Source organism: Electrona antarctica (genome assembly GCF_951216825.1).
Source record: "Electrona antarctica genome assembly, chromosome: 23".
Taxonomy (NCBI): Eukaryota; Metazoa; Chordata; class Actinopteri; order Myctophiformes; family Myctophidae; genus Electrona; species Electrona antarctica.
The window spans coordinates 29,345,916-29,370,539 of NC_136804.1; the positions used below are offsets into that span (position 1 = coordinate 29,345,916).

The 24,624-nt window shown below is 44.8% G+C and overlaps 1 protein-coding gene across 2 annotated transcripts in view; it reads left to right on the forward strand.

Moving 5' to 3' along the window:
- Positions 1–3,457: 3,457 nt before the first annotated feature.
- The window catches only part of nap1l1 (nucleosome assembly protein 1-like 1), a 36,978-nt gene continuing 15,811 nt past the window's right edge, over positions 3,458–24,624 (forward strand). For both annotated transcript variants that reach the window (XR_013788997.1, XM_079494480.1), the window contains exons 1-6: positions 3,458–3,612; positions 13,146–13,182; positions 15,348–15,436; positions 19,397–19,499; positions 21,359–21,500; positions 23,686–23,766. Coding sequence is in view for 1 of the 2 variants with exons in the window: in XM_079494480.1 (XP_079350606.1) it covers positions 13,166–13,182; positions 15,348–15,436; positions 19,397–19,499; positions 21,359–21,500; positions 23,686–23,766 (432 nt within the window). In the remaining variant the exon portion in view is untranslated. The remainder of the gene's footprint in view (positions 3,613–13,145; positions 13,183–15,347; positions 15,437–19,396; positions 19,500–21,358; positions 21,501–23,685; positions 23,767–24,624) is intronic.

Consider the following 24,624-nt stretch of genomic DNA (forward strand, 5'->3'; position numbering starts at 1 on the left):
AGCCTTACTCATCTGCGAAGAGAAAAGCCTGGTCACAACCAAGGAAGTATGTCGGGCTGGAACATCCGTCATACATCGTATTTCCTCCGGATACAATATTTCTCGACCAATCACAACAGTTGCTTCATTCACGGAGAATGTAAACAGATTTGTAAAGCGTCTCCTTCAACCAATGTAATTTCCTTGAGCAGTATAGGCTACTTCCGCCAAAATCCTGCTACTTCCGCTGACACACGTCTATACAGCGTAGGTCTTGCCCAGCGTGGGCCTGCCTCGTATCATTATGTATTCATGAAATTATGTATTTTACACCAACTCTGAATACTTCATCACTGTTCATTCATGCCTGTGTTATTTGTAAAGGCACGAGTCAAGAGAAATGCTATTTCTGAAGTGAAACCCACATACACCTACAGTAGGAACGTTTCCTCCTGTGGGAGGCTTTGGATCACAGTTGTTGTGACCTTTGGGTTCTTTGCCAGATACATATTGCTCACAAAGTTTGAGCAAAGCAGCAGCAGCGTGTTCTATGCTAGTAAAACTAAAATATCCTGGACGGATTCATTGACGGAATGATTCATGTTCAGTTTTGGCCTCTGGCTTATAGTTTGTGCAACTTTGTGGTCAGGCCAGGGGTAAAAGATATTTAGCCTCCAAATCTTTTGGTTTTGACTTTGACATACTCTTGACCGGGTTGATGTCCACTGTCCAGAGAACTGATCTAGGTGCAGAAGTCAGAACACTTATGACCAGCAGGCTCCACAGGGAATATTTTAATGTTTTTCCTTCTAATGTCAGCTGGGTTACAGGATGGTTCACAAAATTAAACATATTACTGTTTTTGGCACATTTTTGGCTGTGGACAGTTCAAGAATGTAGAGTCCTGGGTATGCACATGCATAAAGTCAGTAGCAAATCGAGTGGCAAAGTGAGTTTAACGTTGTTTAATGCAATGAGACAGGACGTTTCTGTTTTGGATGTATGGGCTGTCAAGGCCAGAAAGTAACTTTCTGCCACTCGGTAGGTGTTCCTGCATAACTTCCGGGTATGATGATGATGTCATGCGCATACCCTCTATACCAGTGACATCATTGATGGCGATGGGAAATCCAGGGACGGATTAACCCCCACGAGGGCCCCTGGGCCAGTCATTTTTGGGGGCCCCATAGCGCGCGTACGTGAGTGCAAAATGTTCGTGTTTTTTATGTTTTTATCATCTTTTTTTACCTAAATTTAACAAAATCAATGGCCAATGAAGGGCCCCATGAGCCCTTTTCAGGGCCTCAAACCCAGTACCGCGCGGTCCAATTTCCCCGAAGGGGAATTAACCAGTGGGGCTGTGGTGCAGGGGCAAGGGCCCCTGCACCACAGCCCCACTGGTTAATTTGGCCCTGGGGAAATCGAAGTTAATAGAAGCTGCAGGTTTTCTATTTCTGGAAAGTTTAGCATGCTATAATAGAAGCCATTGTTCTCACATCTACTGTATCTATAAATGCATCAAGTCTCTGTCTGTCTGTCTGTCTGTCTGTCTGTCTGTCTGTCTGTCTGTCTGTCTGTACGTGTGTAATCCACGTAACTCGACAACCGTTCGCCCCACCGACTTCAAATTCGACACACGCGCTCCACGGTTGCAGTGCCCTGTGTCGAGTCGGTCGGACCCACGGTTGTCCAGAACCGCCCGAAAAAAGGCCTCTGCCCGGACTCTGGACAGGGCCCCTGCCCATGCAGGGTCCATATATGGAGCTGGCCTGTTCTGACATCATTCTGACGTCTGCATAGACTATCCATATTTGGGCATGCCTGACAAAGAACTTCATATATGGGCATAAAAGGGTCACAGACGCCCTTTGCCCCTGTTAAGTGTTGACTTGATGCCATATGTAGTCCTGAAGAAAGCAAGGATGTTACAGAGACACTGGAGATGGAGTCACTTGGAGGGGGAGGGAGGGAAGAGGGGTGGAAAAAAATCCTGGGAACTGCACTTGTGTCCTATGTATACATAGAAATGCTGTTATTGTACTGCTTTTTCCAAATAAAATATAAATATTATAAAAAATAAAAAAAAGGGTCACAGACATAATATCTGGGTGGGGCATGCATTTCCAACTTGCATCGTACCAAGTAGGCCAGTGCCCAGTTGGTGCCCAGTAGGCACCGCTGTAGTTGATTAAGAAAGAAAGTCTACCAATGAAAAAAGGGTGCCATATTATGAGTATTAGTGAGGATATGAAGATACCGTAGGTTGAAAATGGGAGAAGAAAAAAACACAGGAAAGTACATGTCAGTACAAGCTAATATGTTAAGAGGATTTATTTATTTATTATTTAACCCTTGCTTCCATTGGGGTCCTTCATATTCAATTCATCTGAACATTTAATGGCATAGCCTACATACATTCATGAGTTTCAAATGTAGTCAGATCATATTGGGGACCAAAAAAACAGGTGTTTCGTTTATTTCAGTTCATTGTAGTTCGATCTACATATCTCTGTCTCATTGTAGTTCTATTCTATCTATGCCAATCAGACAAATTGAAACAACATGGCTGGTGTTGTACAGTAGGACTACTATTTGAAACTCAATTTACTCATGAATACATTACTACTAACTTTTTCATGTCAAGGACCCCCAAATTGACACTAATTATCCCCGTGGACCCACATTTTAAAAGATATGCCAGGGACCCCCATAAGAGAAGATATTTACGGCTCTAGCAGTGATTCTCAGCCCGTTTAATTTCAAGGACCCCCAGTTTGACATGCATTAGTCTACGGACCCCCCATGGCATTTCTATCTATAGGACCCCCAATTTATATTGTAAAATCAATGTTAATTTAACTCATAGAGTGGGTCCATTTGGTTCCATTTGCACACTCAGATCGAGTTACAGACCCATAAGGGTCCATTTGGTTCCAAACTATCATTTAGCTGGGGACCCCCTGGAACTGGAACTGGAATTTGATGAATTGAACATGGTGGACCCTGTTGTAAACAAGTGCAATGCTTAATTGGGTCGTCCACTCACAGTTAACAGCCTTTGTATTGAGTTTGTGCTCGAAATGTACTGTAATTCTGCAAACTGTTAATAAATATTTCAATCAATCAATCAAACTCCCTGAAGGAACCCTGGGGGTTCCCCACTTTGGGAACCACTGGTGGGCCCACACACACACACACACACACACACACACACACACACACACACACACACACACACACACACACACACACACACACACACACACACACACACGCACGCACACACACACACACACACACACACACGCACGCACACACACACACACACACACACACACACACACTGGACATGATTGACGAGCGAGTCAGGCCTGCCTTTAGTACTTTTTTCCCGGGAATTCTCCTCTAAGCCCCTCCCACGAGTGGCGTTGTCTATGGTGGTGACCCGCCGGGTTTTTACGTGATGACGTCGGAAGTATATGAGCGGCGGCGGCGGGATATCTCGCTCCCTTTTTTTTAGCGCCATCAGAGCGGAGTGTTTTTTCTCCTCCTGCTAGCTTGGAGGATCCACCGCTTCGCTGCGCAGCGACACCGCCTCGCCTCGTCACCCGACCCGGTCCACAGTCACCGAAGGTAGGGGCGGACAGATACATGTCTAAGGGTCGGTCATATCTCCGACTCGAACCGTCCACAGCACAGAATGCGGGGATCGCAGAGCCACTAACCGGCGGAACGATGTGGATTATTGTAGCGTGGTGTGTGAGAACCGAACGGGAGGCTAAAACATGCTAGTTGAACCAGACAGACAGACGAGCAGGAGCAGCCATTTGAGACTGACTACTGTCGGGTTTAGGGTGGTTAGTTGTGCCAAATCTAAATGTTGTATCCCCCGGCACAATCATCGGCTTTTCCTAGCTTTTTATTTCCCTTTTTTAACGTGAAATCCAAACGGGGACGATTTAAGGTGGAGAAAAAACGGTTAAACTTTGAGTGGGAACCGGATTGTGACGGCCGGTGGATCCAACCTCCATGATGGGTTGTTTTAACGTGTGAATAAAGCAGCAGCTCTACCGGTGATTATTTAATAGAACCCATCATGGATCCTCCTCAGCCGGTTCGGAGCCCCTTTTTCGGAACCCTCCGGGTACCGTTTCTGTACCGCCGTCCAGAATACGGTACCCGGGCCGGAGGGTCCCCCGAAAGGGGCTTAAACCGGTTCGGAAACCTAGTTTGTTGTACTAGTAGTGAGCAAAACCTTCTCGGATGATCCGTGGTGGAATTATTATTATTATTAGGCATTTGTTGGCACCTAGTCAGTGTTGTATTTTAGACAAATACCTAATTTATTGGGATGAGGGTGTGTATATGTATACCGGTATGTATCGTCTTATGTTGGATATTCTGAAAAGTTTACCTCCCCATTTAAATTATTGATACAAAAAAAGAAATAAACTAAAGTATAACTCATAATGGAATAATATGAGAACTATAATGCTGAAGAACGGGCTGTGAATAGAATCTACTGAATCGGCCTTTAATTGATCAATATGCAAGTTGGTAGTTTTTATATTGGGATCATTTAAAAAAAAAAAAATCTTAATAATTAAACTGGTCGTTTTATTCGCTGGCCACTCTTCGTACACGGGCCTACATCCGATCGCCCATATTTTCACCTCGCATTTCTCTCGTACAATGTGCGCTAAAATATTATATAAAGTGTCTTTAGTGCATAGCAAGGTGGCTAAGCTAACTCCACTAAAGGCACTACTGGTCGGCCCGGCTAACTAACTACTTAACAACTTGGCCAACTCGCCATATGACTTATTGTCTTGGGGGGGGAAAAGTGCATTAACCGTTAACAGTTACCAGCACATTGCCAGTAGTTGTGACTCAGATTGTCACTTATTTGTTAAGGTTCAGACAGAGTGAAGCAGGGCATCCATTCCATCCATCCACCAAACCAGTCCTTTGTGAAGTCACTGATGGCTTTGACTTTGCCATGTTGCTTCAGTGCAGTGTGCAGCACTAGGCAGCAACACGTGGTCGCTGGCAAGGCTTGGGGTGAAAACTAAAGGCTGATCCCAGAAGACAGAGAGAGGAGCAGGGACGTGCACACATGGACATCAAAGGGGTCCTTCAGCCCTGTGCCCTTTTACCCGTCTGTAAAACAACCACCCTTTCCAGACCACGAATGCAGCATTTACTTACTACATGGTGAAAGAAATGCAAATAACACTCCTTTTCATGCCATGCCGGAAGGCAGCATTCAGGAGAATTGCTTTTGAAATCCATGTCGTACACACCATCTCCACTAGCTAAAGAGTGCTGGGTTGCCCCCCCTGAAAATAGCTGATCTACAAGCTCTCAACGCGTCGCGTTGAGAGCTTGAGAGCTGACATGAAAAGGGGGTCCCACACCTTTTCATGTCAAGGACCCCCAAAATGATATTCATTAGCCTGTGGACCCCCCATAAGGACCAAGGACCCTCCATAAGAGAAGATTTTTAATGGCTCTGAACCATTTTCATTTCAAGGACCCCCAGATTTGACCTGATTAGGCTACGGTCCCCCATTTAATGGATTTTTTTCCCCCCGATCTCTGGGACCCCCAATGTATATTGTAAAATCAAAGTTAATTTAATTCTGAGAGTGTACAAATGGAACCAAATGCACCTGTTAGGGTACATTTGGTTCCATTTGTACGCTCTCAGAGTTACAGACCCATGAGGGTCCGTTTGGTTCCTAATTATCATTTATTTGGGGACACCCTGGAACTCTCAAGGACCCCACTTTGGGAAACACTGCAGTACGCTCTGTGCAATCTGACTGGCCAATATGGTGTCTGATTATATGGCTTTAGGAGTATTTGAAAGGAAGGCCTGTGTCCATGTGCTCTTGTTTAATCACAGTATGAATCAGGCCACAGATCCCATATCCCAGTGGTTCCCAAAGTGGGTTTCGGGGACCCCCAGGGGTCCTTGAGGGAGTTCCAGGGGTCCCCAGCTAAATTATATTTTGGAACCAAATGCACCCTTTTGGGTCTAACTCTTGAGTGTGTAGAAATGTGCCAAATGGACCCTAATGGGTCCATTTGATTCCATTTTGTACACTCTCGGAGCTAAATTAACAATTGCTTTTACTATATAAATTAGGGCTTCCAGAGATAGAAATGCCATTAAATGGGGGGTCCATACGTAGACATGTCAAACTGGGGGTCCTTGAAATTAAACGGGTTGAGAATCGCTGCTGGAGCCGTAAAAATCTTCTTATGGGGGTCCCTGGCATATATTTTCTAATGTGGGTACATGGGCTAATGAGTGTCAGTTTGGGAGGTCCTTGACATGAAAAAGTTTGGGAACCACTGCTGTAGATATGATTGAGTAGTGAGTACAGTACACTGCACTGTACACTTGGTGAATTTGACTGGCCAATATAGTCTGACTATATGGCTTTAGAAGTATTTGAAAGGAAGGTCTGGTCCATGTGCTCTTGTTTAATGTGAAGCATACCAAAGTATGAATCAGGCCACAGATCCCATAGCCTAATATAAGAACTACAGACCTGTAAGGTCCCCTTGGTTAGTGGTTTACTATCGGTAACTTAGCCTGGGACCCCCTGGAAACCCCCCAAGGACCCGTCCTTGGGTGTGTGTGTGTGTGTGTGTGTGTGTGGGGGGGGGGGGGGTCCCCTGTCTGACCTCACTTTGAGAAGCATTTTATCCAGATTGATCTCTACTTTGTAACACGTGCATCATCAGATTTCTTTGTTCATCGTCAACATGGCAATGAAGAGAAACGGTGAAGATATTTGATCCGCTCTGTGTCAGTGAGCTGGCAGGTATTTGATCATATCTGTGACTTGGCATCTTCTGCAATGGCACCTGGCAGAGCTCCACTCCCATAGAACGCAAGTGTCTCTTTGCAGGCAATCGACAACATTATTCAAGCAACATAACGAGATAGTAGTTATTGTGTTGAGTTGCAGGTTCATATTTATATAACATCCTGTGGCCTAGTTGCATGCGTTTTTCATTGGTTAGGGAAAAATAAACAGTTCGGCAGCCTTCGTATTTGCTCTGTCACTGAATTTAAATCATTGTTTGCTTTTCTTTAAAAATGTTGTCGTAAGTGTCATTTCCTATGCATATATGATATGTCAGACTCAGTACCCCTACCCCCCATTAACCCATTTTGACCTGAGATCAGATTCTAAAAATGTCTTCTACATCCCGATAGTTTTCTGAAAAAGCTATGTTTCTATGTCAGTCGTTCTTCGATTTTTCAAAAATAGCAGACCTACAAGCTCGTAGCGCGCCACTCGGTGGCGCGCTATGAGCTTGTAGATCTGCTATTTTTCAATAGCTAAAGCATAACATAATGCTAACACCAAAAGTGGTTCCCGCCCAAAAAGGGTTATAGATAAAAAACCATAGCCTCTCAGTCACTAGTGTGTCTGATGTGATATGGCAGTGTGTTTTTGAACATGCAGGTGTGTGTCTGATCATACCCGAGTCGTTATTGGCTAATCGCAGGCAGATTCAGAATTAATCACAGCAGTAGAAAGATGCTGCCATTGATATGGCGGCTCAACTGAATTAAGTTCCTTCCTTGAGATAAATCAAGTTTCCTTTCTTTGACAAGCTCTATTTAAAATGGATCTTTGACGATGGACTTCAACAGCAACCCATCAAATGTCTGAGCTTATTATTACATTTTTTTACATTTCAGTGGTTATCTTCCTGGACAGTCCGCAGGGGAATCGTGGCTGGTGTTCTATTATAGAAGTGTCATTTTTATTCACTAGGCAGGAATACGTCGTTCAACTTTTCCATTGAAAACCAATGATTAGTGAGGAGAGGAGGTGAATGTATCGGTTGCTTTAAAATGCTTCTGAACCCCATCAGTTGCTTTAAAATGTTAATGAAATCCTTGGATAGCTTATTTGTGTAAGTTACATTTTATTTTGTTAAATTGACATTTTAGGAACATTTTCACCTTTTCACAACACGACCAAAATGGGGAGTGTCACAACAACAAGGCACTGTTGTGAGGTTGTGGATTGGCTATTGTCGGGGAAGAGATTATTTGTTTTAGAGCGAAACAAGGAGGGTGACCATCTTGTATTGGTCGTGCCTGGGTGACGGACTCCAATCAGGAAAAACAACAACACTACTTGCGTCATATCAAATCCCAGATGATATCTAGTCTATCACGATGTAGATTCAGTATTACCCAGCCCCAGACTCTGAGCAGACTATTGTTGGACAGTAAAAAAGAAAAAAAACATTGTTTGTGATTTGCATACAGTAACTGTTTAGTATGGACTGGAGAGCAAGGTGCGCCACATGCCATGTTAAGTTTCCTTTGTATAGGTATCTATTTGCATAGACGTTTTGCTCGGCACCATCTTCAGTATGCGTACAGTACACACCCTTTATACATAATGGCTCCAGGCTTTGAACATAAGTGGGACCCTGCTGTCCTTTCCATGTTCTTTGCATCTTCGGTTCTGATGACCTGCAGTATTGCGTTTCGTTCTGGGGCGTGCTGTAGTTCATATAGCCACAGTGAAGACATGCTGTAGTTCATATAGCCACAGTGAAGACATGCTGTAGTTCATATAGCCACAGTGAAGACATGCTGTAGTTCATATAGCCACAGTGAAGACATGCTGTAGTTCATATAGCCACAGTGAAGACATGCTGTAGTTCATATAGCCACAGTGAAGACATGCTGTAGTTCATATAGCCACAGTGAAGACATGCTGTAGTTCATATAGCCACAGTGAAGACATGCTGTAGTTCATATAGCCACAGTGAAGACATGCTGTAGTTCATATAGCCACAGTGAAGACGTGCTGTAGTTGTTCATATAGCCACAGTGAAGGCATGCTGTCGTTGTTCATATAGCCACAGTGAAGACATGCTGTAGTTCATATAGCCACAGTGAAGACATGCGGTAGTTCATATAGCCACAGTGAAGACGTGCTGTAGTTGTTCATATAGCCACAGTGAAGACATGCTGTAGTTGTTCATATAGCCACAGTGAAGACGTGCTGTAGTTGTTCATATAGCCACAGTGAAGGCATGCTGTCGTTGTTCATATAGCCACAGTGAAGGCATGCTGTCGTTGTTCATATAGCCACAGTGAAGACATGCTGTAGTTGTTCATATAGCCACAGTGAAGGCATGCTGTAGTTGTTCATATAGCCACAGTGAAGGCATGCTGTAGTTGTTCATATAGCCACAGTGAAGACATGCTGTAGTTGTTCATATAGCCACAGTGAAGGCATGCTGTTGTAGTTCATATAGCCACAGTGAAGGCATGCTGTCGTTGTTCATATAGCCACAGTGAAGACATGCTGTCGTTGTTCATATAGCCACAGTGAAGACATGCTGTAGTTGTTAATAAAGCCACAGTGAAGGCAATTCTTCCTTTCCTTCAGGTGACCGTAATGGTTGAATACACAGACAAATGCTAGCGGGTGTGCTCCCCCCCCCCCCCCCTAGTTCCCTCCCTCTGATGCACGCATGCACAGGATGAGCAGAATGAATACTGCCAGAATCCTGAAGCTGTTTGTGATTCCGATGATTGAAATTGGATCGTTAATCTTTCAAACTTTCCCTTTTGGAATCAAAATCAAGACACCCCATGACATGTATTTGTGTGTGATGTTACTAAGTCGACTCCACGTGACCTGCCCCCGTCCCCGTTTTTACTACCCACTTTCGCACCAGTGAGGGGTGGGAGCGGCTAGCCCACACCAGGCCCGCAGCAGTCGGCACACAGAAGTCAAGGCAGAGACTGTGGAACGTGAAGCGCAACGGAGCTGAGCTTATGAGAAACGACACAAATAAAAACTAAGGCAAAAACAGAAGCCCAACACGAGGATATTGGAAGCATTCAGTCCAAATGTCCAGTTTGCTAATTCACAACTACTACTATAGCCTACTTTGGTGTTGAAACTTTGAATGTCTCGTAAATTTACGCTATGTGGGAATTATCTGACGAGGTTAAACCTTACATAGGCTATACTAAAGCCTACTAAATTGGTCAATATAAGTAAAATAATAGCCTTTCCCTAGGAGTAGCTTTTTGTATTTTTCCAAGAAGAATACAGCCAGTAGCATATTTGAAATAACTAAAACATAACTCATTTACCTCCAGAGAATGTTTTCATTCTGGATAAAATCATAAAATGGAATATTATGGATGATCAAATGCAGGAGTTTTCACGACTCATCTAACTGTAACTAGGGCTGTCACCTTGCCTCCCCGCCCCTCCCACCCCTCACTGGTGCGAAAGTGGGTAGTAAAAACGGGGACGCAGTTTTGACACTGTCATTTCCAGGTCGTGATCTGTTGCCATGGCTGTCGTCTTGTGGTACTGATGTCTGTGAGAATGTCTCCCGGGGTCCCGGCGTCCCCATACCCTCTGAGAAAACCCTGCTAATCTATGTCCCCTGAGGGGATGCTCTGGGAGGAGGTTAATCTATGTTCCCCGAGGGGATGCTCTGGGAGGAGGTTAATCTATGTCCCCCGAGGGGATGCTCTAGGAGGAGGAGGAGGTTGGGGAAGGTGGTGCGAGTCGTGACCAAGTCTGAGTCTCATACTATCCCCAAGTGGCTTTATTCGACTGAAACAAAGGGCTCTCTTGTATTAAAAATGCTGAATTGTATGATCTAGGAGCCGTTTCCAAACGTCCCAACTAAGATTTGTAGCACGATAATAATGGTCGTAGGTTGATTCGTTTATCAACAAATCTGTCAATTGTGTTTGATACATAGTGTACAATATCAATTTGATAGACAAATGCAGTTCAGTCAGTGTTAATTTCATACTTTGCTTCCATAGTAATGGCCTTTTTCTGATCTTATGGGAAATGTAGTCTTCTGCTGCCTGTTGGTCTTTCTTGTCTACCAGCCACTTTAGCCATCGACTAGATATAGGGCCAAGATATGGGTTTCAGCTTGGGAAAACAACTTTAAGTTGTTATCCAAGCTGCATATCTTGGCCGATGAAAGGTTGAAAAACGGCTGCTTTTGGAATCGGTTGGCCACCGTCTTCGAATCATTTCCCGTCGGTCTCTGCACTGTTGGCACATTTCAATGAAGGCGGTCTGTTTTTTGGGTCAGGCCATGTGTGCTGCTGTATGGTATGCTGCTATCATGTTTGTGTTATCGGTGGGTGGCCAGCGGGTGGCTCTTGACTGTCCTGTCCTGTGTCATCAGCAGCCAAAGCCTCAGCCCAGGGCAGGGCAGTGCAGGCAGGCCAGGGTATGGATTAACTGAGCACTGCTCGCAGCAGTGAGAACGCTTCACCGAAGCCATATGTAGGTCGGTTGTAAGATTAAAGGCGTTGGGTTGTGCTTTAAACTGCAGCAGCAGATGTTGGCTGTTTACTGTGTGTGTGTGTGTGTGTGTGTGTGTGTGTGTGTGTGTGTGTGTGTGTGTGTGTGTGTGTGTGTGTGTGTGTGTGTGTGTGTGTGTGTGTGTGTGTGTGTGTGTGTGTGTGTGTGTGTGTGTGTGTGTGTGTGTGTGTGTGTGTGTGTGTGTGTGTGTGTGTGTGTGTGTGTGTGTGTGTGTGTGTGTGTGTGTGTGTGTGTGTGTGTGTGTGTGTGTGTGTGTGTGTGTGTGTGTGTGTGTGTGTGTGTGTGTGTGTGTGTGTGTGTGTGTGTGTGTGTGTGTGTGTGTGTGTGTGTGTGTGTGTGTGTGTGTGTGTGTGTGTGTGTGTGTGTGTGTGTGTGTGTGTGTGTGTGTGTGTGTGTGTGTGTGTGTGTGTGTGTGTACACCAAGTATAGGAATGAACATGCGTGCCTTTTTAAATGCATTTTGCCGTACACCAGGGCAATGTTGGGGCAATTCTACCACTGCTGTTTACTCTGCTGGGGGTTTGGATAATTCCAGACAGTAGCCATCATCATCTGAGATGACTGGACTGGACTATGACGGACTAACAGTTTTATGCCATAAAGTTTTAGCCCCATCAGTGTTTTTCGTAGTCTCTTGTGTTTCTCTCTTGATACTGTTATGTTGTGCTGCACTAAACGGAATGTCACTGTATGTCTCATACCAGTGACGTAGACTCCGTGGGGGCAGCGGGGCTCGAGCCCCCATGAAGAATTAGACCTGAATATATCATTACTCTATAGAATATATATATTCGCCTCGGTCCGTCCCGTAACTCCCGTTTAGGAGTCTTAACCTAAACCGCTTGGGTTTAGTGTGAAACACTAAAAAAACAACAAGAGGGCGAGCCCCCATGACTATTATAAAAACATTTCGTCTCTGTCTCATACAATGACAATAAAGATCTTATCTTATCTTATCATTTTGTTTCCAGTGGAGACAGTAGGCTGAAGCCCATCTTGGTGATGTATTTGAAAGTGTAGTTGAGTAGAGGATCAAATTAAATCATGGTAAATATATCACAGTTTATGTCCTGTTAATGGTTCCTGGGATAGTTGTTCCTTTTAATGATGATGAATGAATGCCTAATGTTTGCGACTGCCTGTCATAATCAGAACGAGATTAATTAGGGGGTTCATAATTGAAAATAATTCTTAGCGGTTTGTTTTCTGAAACCAAATGAGTCGGTGCGTTTGTCAATTAATCGAAGTCTGCGGTTCTGTCGTTGGGTGGTTTTTTTCTGTGAATGTAATGTAATGCTGTCTGCAGCTGTGCGCGTGTGGCCGAGGAACGAACACACACACACACACACACACACACACACACACACGCCCCTACACACACACACACCCCTACCTTGGTAGCCACAGAAACAGCTCTGCTCTTGCATGTGATGTGACGTGACAAGACGGGGCACTCGTACAAAGATGCCATCGCCTGGCCTTGTATCTCAAATGGTCAAATAAATATTTGATTAAGGAATATAATATGCCTTTTGTATTCTTTCTGTATAATCAGCGAAATCTAGATCTTTACGTTAGACATTGAGGGGGGGGGGGGGGGGGGAAATCAACTAACCGGTTAATCGATCGATAAGGTTAGCAATATTAATGATTTAATTGATGATTGACATCCCTGATGCTTATTGAATCTGGTGCTTATGTCTACTCTGGTGACAGTAGGATGTCAGTATGTCACCCCAAACTACTAACTATTGTCTAAGTCTAACGGTTTCCTTTCCTCTTTTTTTTTTTTCTTAGCATCAATCTACTTGGCTAAGATGGCAGATATTGACAAGTAAGTGCATCCTTTTTTTGTCCTGAATCCTATCCTTCTATTTTAACCCATTTAGGCCTGACATAGGCCTATGTTTCTATATCAGTGGTGCTCAATATTTCATGTCAAGGACCCCAAAAAATATGTAATTGGCCACCGACCCCCATCTGAAAATATGTAGTTCCAGGGACCTCCAGAAGCAAATATTTGAGATAAAAACGTTTGCTGTGAAAGAATATACATTCAAAGATTTGCGCCACATTTTCACGATTTTTCAAAAATAACAGACCTACAAGCTCGTAGCGCAGCACCGAGTGCCGCGCTATGAGCTTGTAGATCTGTTTTTCAATAGCTAAAGTATAACATAATGCTTAAAACACCAAAAGGGGTTCCCGCCCAGAATGGGTTAAGGAATATGACATAACACTTCCCTGTACATTCTGTGTGTCGAGCGCGTCGATGCACATCGTTTTATGTAGGCTGGACTGGATGGTGGTGTTGATTTTCTACCACCAAGAGGAAGCAAAGCGCATGGATCATTATTGTCGGGCTGCATTTGCAACAGTTTGCTCACATGGCGTCATGCTAACTTTAATAATCAATCAGTGTTTTGCCTCAAACTGACCAAGTTTGCCAATATGAAAGTAAGTGGCTCAAACTAGTCACTCTTTGTCGCCGAGCAGCTCCCCTGCAGAATTTGGCATTGTTGAATGATGTTTCTGACTGTAGTTTTTAGAAGTCAAATAGCTTCAAGTCGATCGAATGGTGTCGGCCACATAATCGCAACGTCCCCGCCGGTTCCATGCAGACTGGAGATGTGTTGCTTGTCCTCCCTCTCTGTCCTTTGATTCCTGTCTATACCGTCAAATGTAAAATGTTTAATTTGAAATGTAGTATATCATGGAAAGAAAAAAAAACCCTTTGATTCAAATCGGCAACATCTTGGTTTGGAATGGGTGGGTGTTCTTTTTTTTCTTTAGGGTGGTGAGATGAAGGGCAGATGTGGTGTCTTTGAAACCCGCATTAGTCCAACATGGTGCCTGGGATGAGAACGGTCTCAATTAAATTATAGCTGAAAGTGAAGCCAATTACCAAAGGAGTACAGTTGACGCCTGTGAACAGGACTGTGAAAAAGGGGAACAAATACTGCACAAGGCGGTTTCTTCATTGCACACATGTTGGAGTAAGCAGATAAAATGCCGAGCCATCCAGCCTGGCCGTCGTCTCTCGGTCACAGATGGCTCTTCATTTCGCTGCCATGAAAGTGGTTGTTTGTTTACTCTGCTTGGGTTGTCATGTTTGGCCTCGCGATGCATCGACAACGTCAGTCCCCCCCCCCCCCCCTCCCCCCTTAACAAATGGGCAGGCACTCGAACACTCGTCGGTTCCACCGCTGCTGTCGGTCATCCAGACACATCGCTGCCTTTGATGGATGGGCCTTGACACGCGTCCAATACTAGCAACGCTCCAGTGTGTCGCACCACGGGCGACGGAGGCCCTCTGACACACACACACACACACACACAGACGCGCGGCTCAGCCATTGATCTAGCCCTACGTCACGCACTGACAACGACGGTGAGAGGCTGTGCAGGTGATGACTTGTTGCTGTTAGTTTTGTTTTGGTGTTGTCCTGTGATGCGTTAAAACGGTTTTCTACCGTGTGTCACTCACCACCACCACATCAAATATTATTTCATGTAAAATCATGGCCGGCTGGATCTGAATGAATTTAAAAACGCCTTCATTGTCAATATTGAACTCTACTACTTTATATCCATAAAATAGGCTCGCAGCAACAACAAAAATGCCCGGTAAAACGTCCTTATGGCTTTTTGTATTTTCTCTGACCCTCCCTTTGGCTTTTAACCCATTTTAAGACCTGGAACGCATCTATGTAGCTGTTGGAACATAGATCTACAAGCTCATAGCTTGATAGATATGCTATTCTTTAAAAATCGTTAAAATGTGGCGCAAATCTTTGAATATATCCTTTCACAAAGAATGTTTTCAACTCAAAATTTGCTTTGCTTCTGGAAGGGAGGAGGGGGGGGGGTCCCTGGTAAAAGATATTTTAATTTCACCACTGACATGGAAACAGGTTTTTCAGAAATCCATCAGGATTTAGAAGACATTGGTAGAATCTGGTCTCAGGTGCTAATAGTCTATTTTGTCTCCCTGAACAGCAAAGACCAGGCTGAGCTGGACCCCGCAGACATGGAGGACGTGGAAGAGGTGGAGGAGGAGGAGACGGGAGAAGACGTCAACAGCAAAGGTATCGGCACGACGACACAACCCTGTTTGGTTTGGTAGTTACATGGATGAGGGTTGTGGCACGACGACACAACCCTGTTTGGTTTATTTTGGTAGTTACATGGATGAGGGTTGTGGCACGACGACACAACCCTGTTTGGTTTAATTTGGTAGTTACATGGATGAGGGTTGTGGCACGACGACACAACCCTGTTTGGTTTAGTTTGGTAGTTACATGGATGAGGGTTGTGGCACGACGACACAAACCTGTTTGGTTTAGTTTAGTAGTTACATGGATGAGGGTTGTGGCACGACGACACAACCCTGTTTGGTAGTTACATGGATGAGGGTTGTGGCACGACGACACAACCCGGTTTGGTTTAGTTTGGTAGTTGCATGGATGAGGGTTGTGGCACGACGACACAACCCTGTTTGGTTTGGTAGTTACATGGATGAGGATTGTGGCACGACGACACAACCCTGTTTGGTAGTTACATGGATGAGGGTTGTGGCACGACGACACAACCCTGTTTGGTTTGGTAGTTACATGGATGAGGGTTGTGGCACGACGACACAACCCGGTTTGGTTTGGTAGTTACATGGATGAGGGTTGTGGCACGACGACACAACCCTGTTTGGTTTAGTTTGGTAGTTACATGGATGAGGGTTGTGGCACGACGACACAACCCTGTTTGGTTTAGTTTGGTAGTTACATGGATGAGGGTTGTGGCACGACGACACAACCCTGTTTGGTTTATTTTGGTAGTTACATGGATGAGGGTTGTGGCACGACGACACAACCCTGTTTGGTTTGGTAGTTACATGGATGAGGGTTGTGGCACGACGACACAACCCTGTTTGGTTTGGTAGTTACATGGATGAGGGTTGTGGCATGACGACACAACCCTGTTTGGTTTAGTTTGGTAGTTACATGGATGAGGGTTGTGGCACGACGACACAACCCTGTTTGGTTTGGTAGTTACATGGATGAGGGTTGTGGCACGACGACATAACCCTGTTTGGTTTGGTAGTTGCATGGATGAGGGTTGTGGCACAATGACAAGATCCTGTTTGGTTTGGTAGTTACATGGATGAGGCTTGTGGCACGACGACACAAGACACAACCCTGTTTGGTTTGGTAGTTACATGATCCTCTGGCAGGCGGGTGACGTGGCCATACTAGGTAACGACGCACTCGCCACATCGCTACGAGGCGAGATGCTGGGAGCTTTTGGGTTAGCTCTCTTAAAGTCTAGATAGTGACATGCTGTCTCCACGAGATGCCTTCCATCCTCCTGAGGGCTCTGGAGTCAAAGACATCCAGCCTGGCCGTCAGCCAAGTCCCAGGGGTGTCACTTGGAAACTTTAATTCATATTGGACGCCCTTTTTATACCTCCTTGGAATAGATCTAAAATAAATGGTCTGTTCTAATGAATTGGCTTACTTGCAGCCTATTGTGGATAGATATTAGATTACTGAGAATTCTTGAAGTATGGTTTAGACTTTAGACTATAAATAAGCAAAAGGCTAGTCATGGCTGACTGACGGTGAACAGTAACACATAAACGCACAGAAGCATTCAGCGAAAACCTCCTTGCATGAGCCTCAAACGCCCAGTGAAATTATTAGAATTGCAATGAGAGTAAATGCAGAGTTCCAACTTGCCACTGTTTGCATGCTGAGAAAATGAGAGTGGGTCAACAGAACACAATGCAGTGAGTTGTGACCCCATGAATCTCAACTGAAGAGCTTTGGGAACCTGGCGTTGGCATTTAAAGGCAACGGAAAGCAGAAAGTAAGCCTGCTGGCTCGGTCATAAATTATGCAGCAGCTTCCTCCTCGCTTTTTAGTCGTCTGCGCTGCACACGATTGTCTTATGGTTCCCACTGCCATTTAATTTTGTCATGTCGAGGACCCCCAAATTGACACTTATTAGCCCGCGGACCCCCATGTGAAAAGGGAATGCCAGGACCCCCCATAAGAGAAGATCTTTACGGCTCTAGCAGTGATTCTCAACCCGTTTAATTTCAAGGACCCCCAGTTTGACATGCATTAGTCTACGGACCCCCATTTAATGGCATTTCTATCTCTAGGACCCCAAATTTATATTTTAAAATCAATTTTAATTTAACTGGTTCCATTTGCACAGTCAGATCGAGTTACAGACCCATAAGGGTCCATTTGGTTCCAAACTATCATTTAGCTGGGGACCCCCTGGAACCCCCTCCCACTTTAGGAACCACTGTCTTATGGCAAAGGAGATGCGTGATTATCGATACCCCCCCCCCCCCCACACACACACACACACACACACACAGGAGACAGGTGGCAGATGTAGATACTATTGAGTTTTGGAATATTGTCAAGGCTGTAAAATTGGTACAAATTATTTCCGGATGTCAATACTTGTCAACTCACCTTCTGCAGTTAGCTAGCCGAGTGGGCTTTGAGGACACATTGTACCTGTCCAGCTGTCAAAGAGCAGTGCATTCCCCATTTTCACTTGCTTCGCATTAAGCGCTGAGTGAATCGGCGTGTACGTTAACACGGCTGTCAAAATCCTGGTTCGCTTCCCGAGTTGTCCAGGAATATCTGTCCCATTTACAGTACGTGGGATACGCTCGTGCTTTATTGTATGTCCCTATATCCAACAATAAGTTGCTATGCCTCATATTTACGCTTGCTTTCTAGTCACGTTGTGAGCTTGCAGATAATCGGCTCCCCACACTGTCGTACTATGAATATAAATCGTTGACTGGGGTCCCCAATGGCTCTGTACTGGGGTCCCCCATGGCTCTGTACTGGGGTCCCCCATGGCTCTGTACTGGGGTCCCCCATGGCTCTGTACTGGGGTCCCCCATGGCTCTGTACTGGGGTCCCCCATGGCTCTGTACTGGGGTCCCCCATGGCTCTGTACTGGGGTCCCCCATGGCTCTGTACTGGTGTCCCACATGACTCTGTACTGGTGTCCCACATGACTCTGTACTGGTGTCCCACATGACTCTGTACTGGTGTCCCACATCGCTCTGTACTGGTGTCCCCCATGGCTCTGTACTGGGGTCCCCCATGGCTCTGTACTGGGGTCCCCCATGGCTCTGTACTGGGGTCCCCCATAGCTCTGTACTAAGCATGCCAGTATTTCCCTTTACACCAAATGTCTTTTGTAGGAAAAAAATAAATGAATAAATCTTTAAGATCACAACGCTTTGCAAGCTTTTGCCCCAGAATATCGACGTTATGGTTCATGTGGTTAACACCCTGAGCGGCTTAAACGGAGGTCTCTCTCTATCAAATAGCGCTCGACGCTCAGGACGGCGATTAATAACCGGACGGAACTTTATTGATATCGTAACAGAGCGCATCGCTCCACAGGCTGGGAGCGCCTGTTGGGCAACACTCAAAGTTCAATTCCGGTTGGGACCTCATCCGAAATTCCGAAATGTCGTCTCCCCCCCCCCCCCCCCCCCCCACTCAATTAGTGGATGACACCGAAAATCTTAAAATGTGAATAACTCTTGATCAATCCGTCTGTGTTCGGGGTGTTGATAAAGGCAGAATTTGCATCTAGAATTCATTTGCATTCTAGATAAGGCCCTTATTGCCCTTCATGGTATTGCGTAGCCAGACAACTATTCCACAACTTCCAAAGTGTTTCACAGAGTCTCCGACTTAACATCCCAAAAGCAGAGAACGGAAGCTGTTCGGCATTTCTGTTCTTGATCTTGGAACATCGGCAATTAGATATACGTGTACTTATTGTACGTTGTACATGCATGATTTGTTTTAATTTACAAACCTAACCATCTATAATTGACATGCCACTGTTATTCAACTCTGTGAAACTGTAATACACACGCACACGCACGTACACGTGTGTGTGTGTGTGTTTCCTGTCATTTAGCACCGGCAGGGCCAAAATGTATCATTCTACGCTGTTGTGAACGCGGCTGTTAAAGTGTCATATTGTGTGTGCATCCACAGCTCGCCAGCTCACAGTACAGATGATGCAGAACCCACAGATCCTGGCCGCTCTACAGGAGAGGTTGGACGGCCTGGTGGGCTCGCCCTCGGGGTACATGGAGAGGTGAGACCTCAACAATCACTGCCACTCTTAAGCAAGCATGGCATCATTTATTCACTCTGCCATTAAAGCAGGCACTTGGATGTCCATCCTGACTCGCAGAGAGACCCCGAGGCAAGCGCTGCGCTGGTTTACTGCATGGCTCTAGCCATAACTTCACCGTGCCAGACAGTCTCCTGTGCTCTCTCGTTTGTTTTGATTTTTTTTTAATTTATCCCAGTGAGCAGACATACTCCTAATCTGAAACGTTCCTATATCACATCTTATTGAAAGAAACCAAAGCCGATCTTGACTCCAAAACTGCACACTCTTCTATGTTGTGGCTTCAAACACGGGAGAGCTGACTGTAATGGTGGAGATTTTGTTGGCAACATCATATGATTCTGGTAAAAAAACTGGAAGAGCTGCTGTTATCTCAATAGCAGTCTTGAAGGCAGACACGAACAAACGAGTGAAGATCTGTGATATTTGTCTGTCAATGACAAACGACTGCGAGCTTATCAAGCCCATTACTTTGTAGAGTGAGACTGAATCTAGGTGACTATCCTTAACTTGTGACGTAAACGTAGAAGCGGTTCATTCAAAGCGGCTGCTTCCCTGGGTGTGCCAGTGTTCATGTACTGTATGTGTCACTGTCCCATGTGAAGAGCACAGACACCCCTTTATTGACGTCTTGGTCCCGTGGTCTTAACCAAAGCGCATACGTCTCCTACTCGAGGCACTTTTTGTAGCAATGATGCCATTTAGCAACCTAATGACTCGGCGGAGATTCCACTGCAATCTCTGGGGGCCCCAACGTCTCCAGAGGCCAGCTGTTAATTACAAAATACACTAACATTCTCTCTCGAATGGAACGTCACAATTATTACTAGTTAGCATTATCACCATACAGACATTCTTTCAATGGAGAAAAAAACAAAAGCTCTGTTGGTTTTTTTATTTTAACCACTTGGTACAACAACAAAGGGCCAGGGGTTGACCCTAACTGTTGTTCCGACTGCCCGTGCCAAGTAAATAAATAAAACGTTCCCAGCAAGTGGAGTTTGCTTTCAGGTTGCCCGACCGGGTGTCTTCATTAAATATTATTGGCTATTCACGAAGAACAACGTGACCATTGACTTGTTCTACAAACGCACATTTTACCCATTTTATAATGGACAATTTTACTTTTCGGGCCAGTGGGCTACACCTTTTGGACAAGTAGAAAATTACCTGTACTTGCCCGAGGGGCAAGTGCCTCCGAGAACTTGGTGTCAACTCCACTCTGATTCCTAAAGGTTGTTTTCCTTAGTTCTGTGGCGATGTCATGCAACCATATTATGATACCGGTGTGTTTTACTTCTTTCGAGAAACATGGTTGCACATATTGTCAAACTGAATATTAACACATTTTGTGCCCAAGAAGTCTGTGGACGTCTTTGGTATTACCGCACGTGCAGTGCCCAAGACGTCTGTGGACGTCTTTGAAAAAAAAGAAAAATCATAACGATGTTTTATTTTTATTTTATACGTGGTGCCAAAGTTTGTGTTTTCGCCATTGAGAATGCATTTGGCGTTTAAATTAAATAACTCAGAAACTATAAAACATTTCAAAGTAAAAAGGTCCAGCATGTGTCTCCACAGTCAGCTGAATTATAAAAAATATGAATGGATTTTCTAGGTGATAGTGATTTTTGGGCAGTTTTGCGTGGGCTCTCAAAGTGTTAAGGGATCAAGGCCATGTAGTTTAAATAAATATTTCGGAATAAGAAATTCAATGTTTTTATTTTATTTACCACCACTGGTGTCCTCATGTGTCCCTGTCCCTGTGTGTCCTCCTGGTGTGTGTCCTCATCATGTGTCCCTGTCCCTGCCCTCCTCAGTTTACCAAAGATTGTAAAGAGACGCGTCAACGCCCTCAAGAACCTCCAGGTGAAATGCGCTCACATCGAGGCCAAGTTCTACGAGGAGGTCCATGAACTGGAGAGAAAGTACGCCGCCCTCTACCAGCCCCTCTTTGACAAAGTACGTACTTTGACCGCACACATCCTGGACCGCACACAGTCCATCCTGGACCGCACACAGTCCATCCTGGTGGTGTTTTCTTAACCCATTTCGACCTTAGCTCCATACTACAAAATGTCTTCTAAATCTCGATACTACAAAATGTCTTCTAAATCATGACAGTTTTCAGAAAATCCCATGTTTCTGTGTCAGTGGTTCTCAAACTATTTCATGTCAAGGACCCCCAGAATTATCTGCATTTGGCTGCGGAACCCCCGTCTGAAAATATGTTGTTCCAGGGACCCAACCAGAAACCAATATTTGAGTTAAAAGCATTCACTGTGAAAGAATATATATTTTCATATTTCATTATAACATTTTCACAAATTCTGCTGTTCTATCATTGGGTGGTTTTCTGTGAATGTAACGCTGTCTGCGCGCGCGTGTGGCCGAGAAACGCACATACACAGATGCCATCGCCTGGCCCTGTATCGTCAATGGTCAAATACATATTTCATTAAGGAATATAATATGCCTTTACATTTCTGTATATCGGCAAAGTATTCATAGAAACTGTAGTCGTCTATATCATAGACTTTAATGAGGAAGGAATCTGTGGGACCCCCAAGCCTCTTGAACCGTATGTGTATTGAACAGTTAACATTGAACTGCACAACGAGTGTCTTTGCTTTGTGACACCTGAGCTGAGACGCGCATACTTGGTCGTCCAACAAAAAAACTATCGCCCCACCGCGCTCTAGAACATTGTGGCAGGAGTCGTTCTACCACAGCATATGTTGGCCTCGATCAGACGGCCATCTGTATGCGCAGATATTTTGCGCTGCCGTTTCTGCCTCTGCTTAGCCAGCACAGACACCCACCCCCCTCCCCCTCGCTTGGCTGCTCTTTGAAGCTAGCTGGAGATTTAAGGAGAAGGATGCTTTCTGTTTGAAGCTAGCGTGAGATTTAAGGAGAAGGATGCTTTCCGTTTTGAAAAGAAAGCAAGGCCGGTTCAGGCAGAGCCCAGAATATATTGCAGTTCTTTTTCTTTCAGGTGGGAAGGTCCAGGTGGGAACTCCTGATCGTTTTTCACCCTTTTATTCGCACAGAAGGTTTAAACGTTCATTTTTTTTAAACGGTCAGGGCAGCACTGACAAGCGAGCGGACCATAAAACCCAACACACAAATGGACTATCGTTCTGAAATTTGTACTTTTTATGCCCTCTGAAACTCCCGAAATGTTGACACCCTCTGATTTTTAGGGTGGTACAGCTGACTGCATTGATATACTGTAGGACGGATGGGGCACACACACAGCAGCAAGCTGTATCCCCTGCCAAACCGCTGTCTTAGGGAACTAATGTGTTGGCTTGGCAAGTGGGCTCATGTTGCGTTTATCTTGGTTGACAACAGCCGTGTCTTTCTTGGAGTTTTTTTTTTTTTTTGCCCACTATGGGCTTCTGCTATCTCCAGCCTCCCCTCTAGATGTTGGCATCGTACTCCCTCTGAGGAGATTGCATCTTTTGAAGCAAGCGCTTCGGAACTCTGGTCCTCCTCTGCTGCCCTACTGCAGGCACCCTGCCTGCTAGTGCTGCCAACGAATATTCCATATTCGAATGTAAAAAAATACAAGAATAATCGAATTTATTAAATTAAGATTCAAATTAAAAAAATAACAAAATTGCTGTGAGTTCTGGAGAGACACTGTGCCACGTAAACTAAAACATTATACAAAAATTAGGCTATTAAGATAATTATGAATCATTCATTTGATCTCGCAAGACTCAAGAGAGCATATTTCTCAGCACCAACCGTGGCCCATACAGGACCGGACCATATAGATAAAGAGAGAACGTTTTACACCATATTGGGCTGCAATATTCATATCATATTCATATTAACCCATTTTGGGCGGGAACCCCTTTTGGGGTTAGCATTATGTTATGCTTTAGCTATTGAAAAATAGCAGATCTACAAGCTCATAGCGCGCCGCTACGAGCTTGTAGGTCTGCTATTTTTGAAAAATCGAAGAACGACTGACATAGAAACATAGCTTTTTCAGAAAACTGTCGGGATGTAGAAGACATTTTTAGAATCTGATCTCAGGTCAAAATGGGTTCAAATGATATACAAATACAATGCCATTCTGCCCGATTGCTGTTCCAAATTCTGACATTTTCTGCCATTCTCACTGTTTTCCCCACAGAGGAGTGACATCGTCAAAGCAATCTACGAACCCACGGATGAGGAGTGTGAATGGAAGGCAGACGAGGAGGAAGAGTTGACAGTAAGTAAGCAGGTACAGGTGACGTTTACGCCTGCATGCCGCTTAAAAACCTTTATTGGAGTTGACAGTAAGTAAGCAGGTACAGGTGACTTTTACGCCTGCATGCCGCTTAAAAACCTTTTATTGGAGTGACTCAAAGCTGCAACCCACCCCACCCAGATGTATAAAGTCACCGTAACAACTTTGGGCCGATTCATACTCCTATTTTACCGCTGTTTCGGTCAGAAATTTTCAGTAGCACCGAAGAGCCGACTTTAGGACGGTGCCCGCCCCCCCGAACCTCAAATGATGTCACATTGAACCGACTTTTATTCGGCTCTAAAATAGGAGTATGAATCGCGCCTTTTGAGGAGGCAGTATTGTGGTTTTCTAAAAACATGGAAGGAGATGTTATGGTCATTATCTCAATGGAACCCTCATCAAGGTGCAATGTTTTCATTCCTTGTGTTGTGAATGAGAAATCTCACAATGCAGCTTTTTGATCTTTTACTGCCTCTATTGGAACTGGAGTTATTCCTGTTCGATTCCCCCCCCCCCCACCCCATCCTGAGACGGTGCTAATGGTGATTGGAATAGAGATTTAATTTTGCGGCGCTGCTGAATGCTAATTCTCCATGTTGTGGCATTTGGTGGATGAAGCGCTGCTGAGTGAAGCATTTAACCCATTTTGGGCGGGAACCCCTTTTGGTGTTAGCATTATGTTATGCTTTAGCTATCGAAAAATAGCAGATCTACAAGCTCGTAGTGCGCCACCGAGTGGCGCGCTACGAGCTTGTAGGTCTGCTATTTTTGAAAAATCGAAGAATGACTGACATAGAAACATAGCTTTTTCAGAAAATTGTCAGGATGTAGAAGACA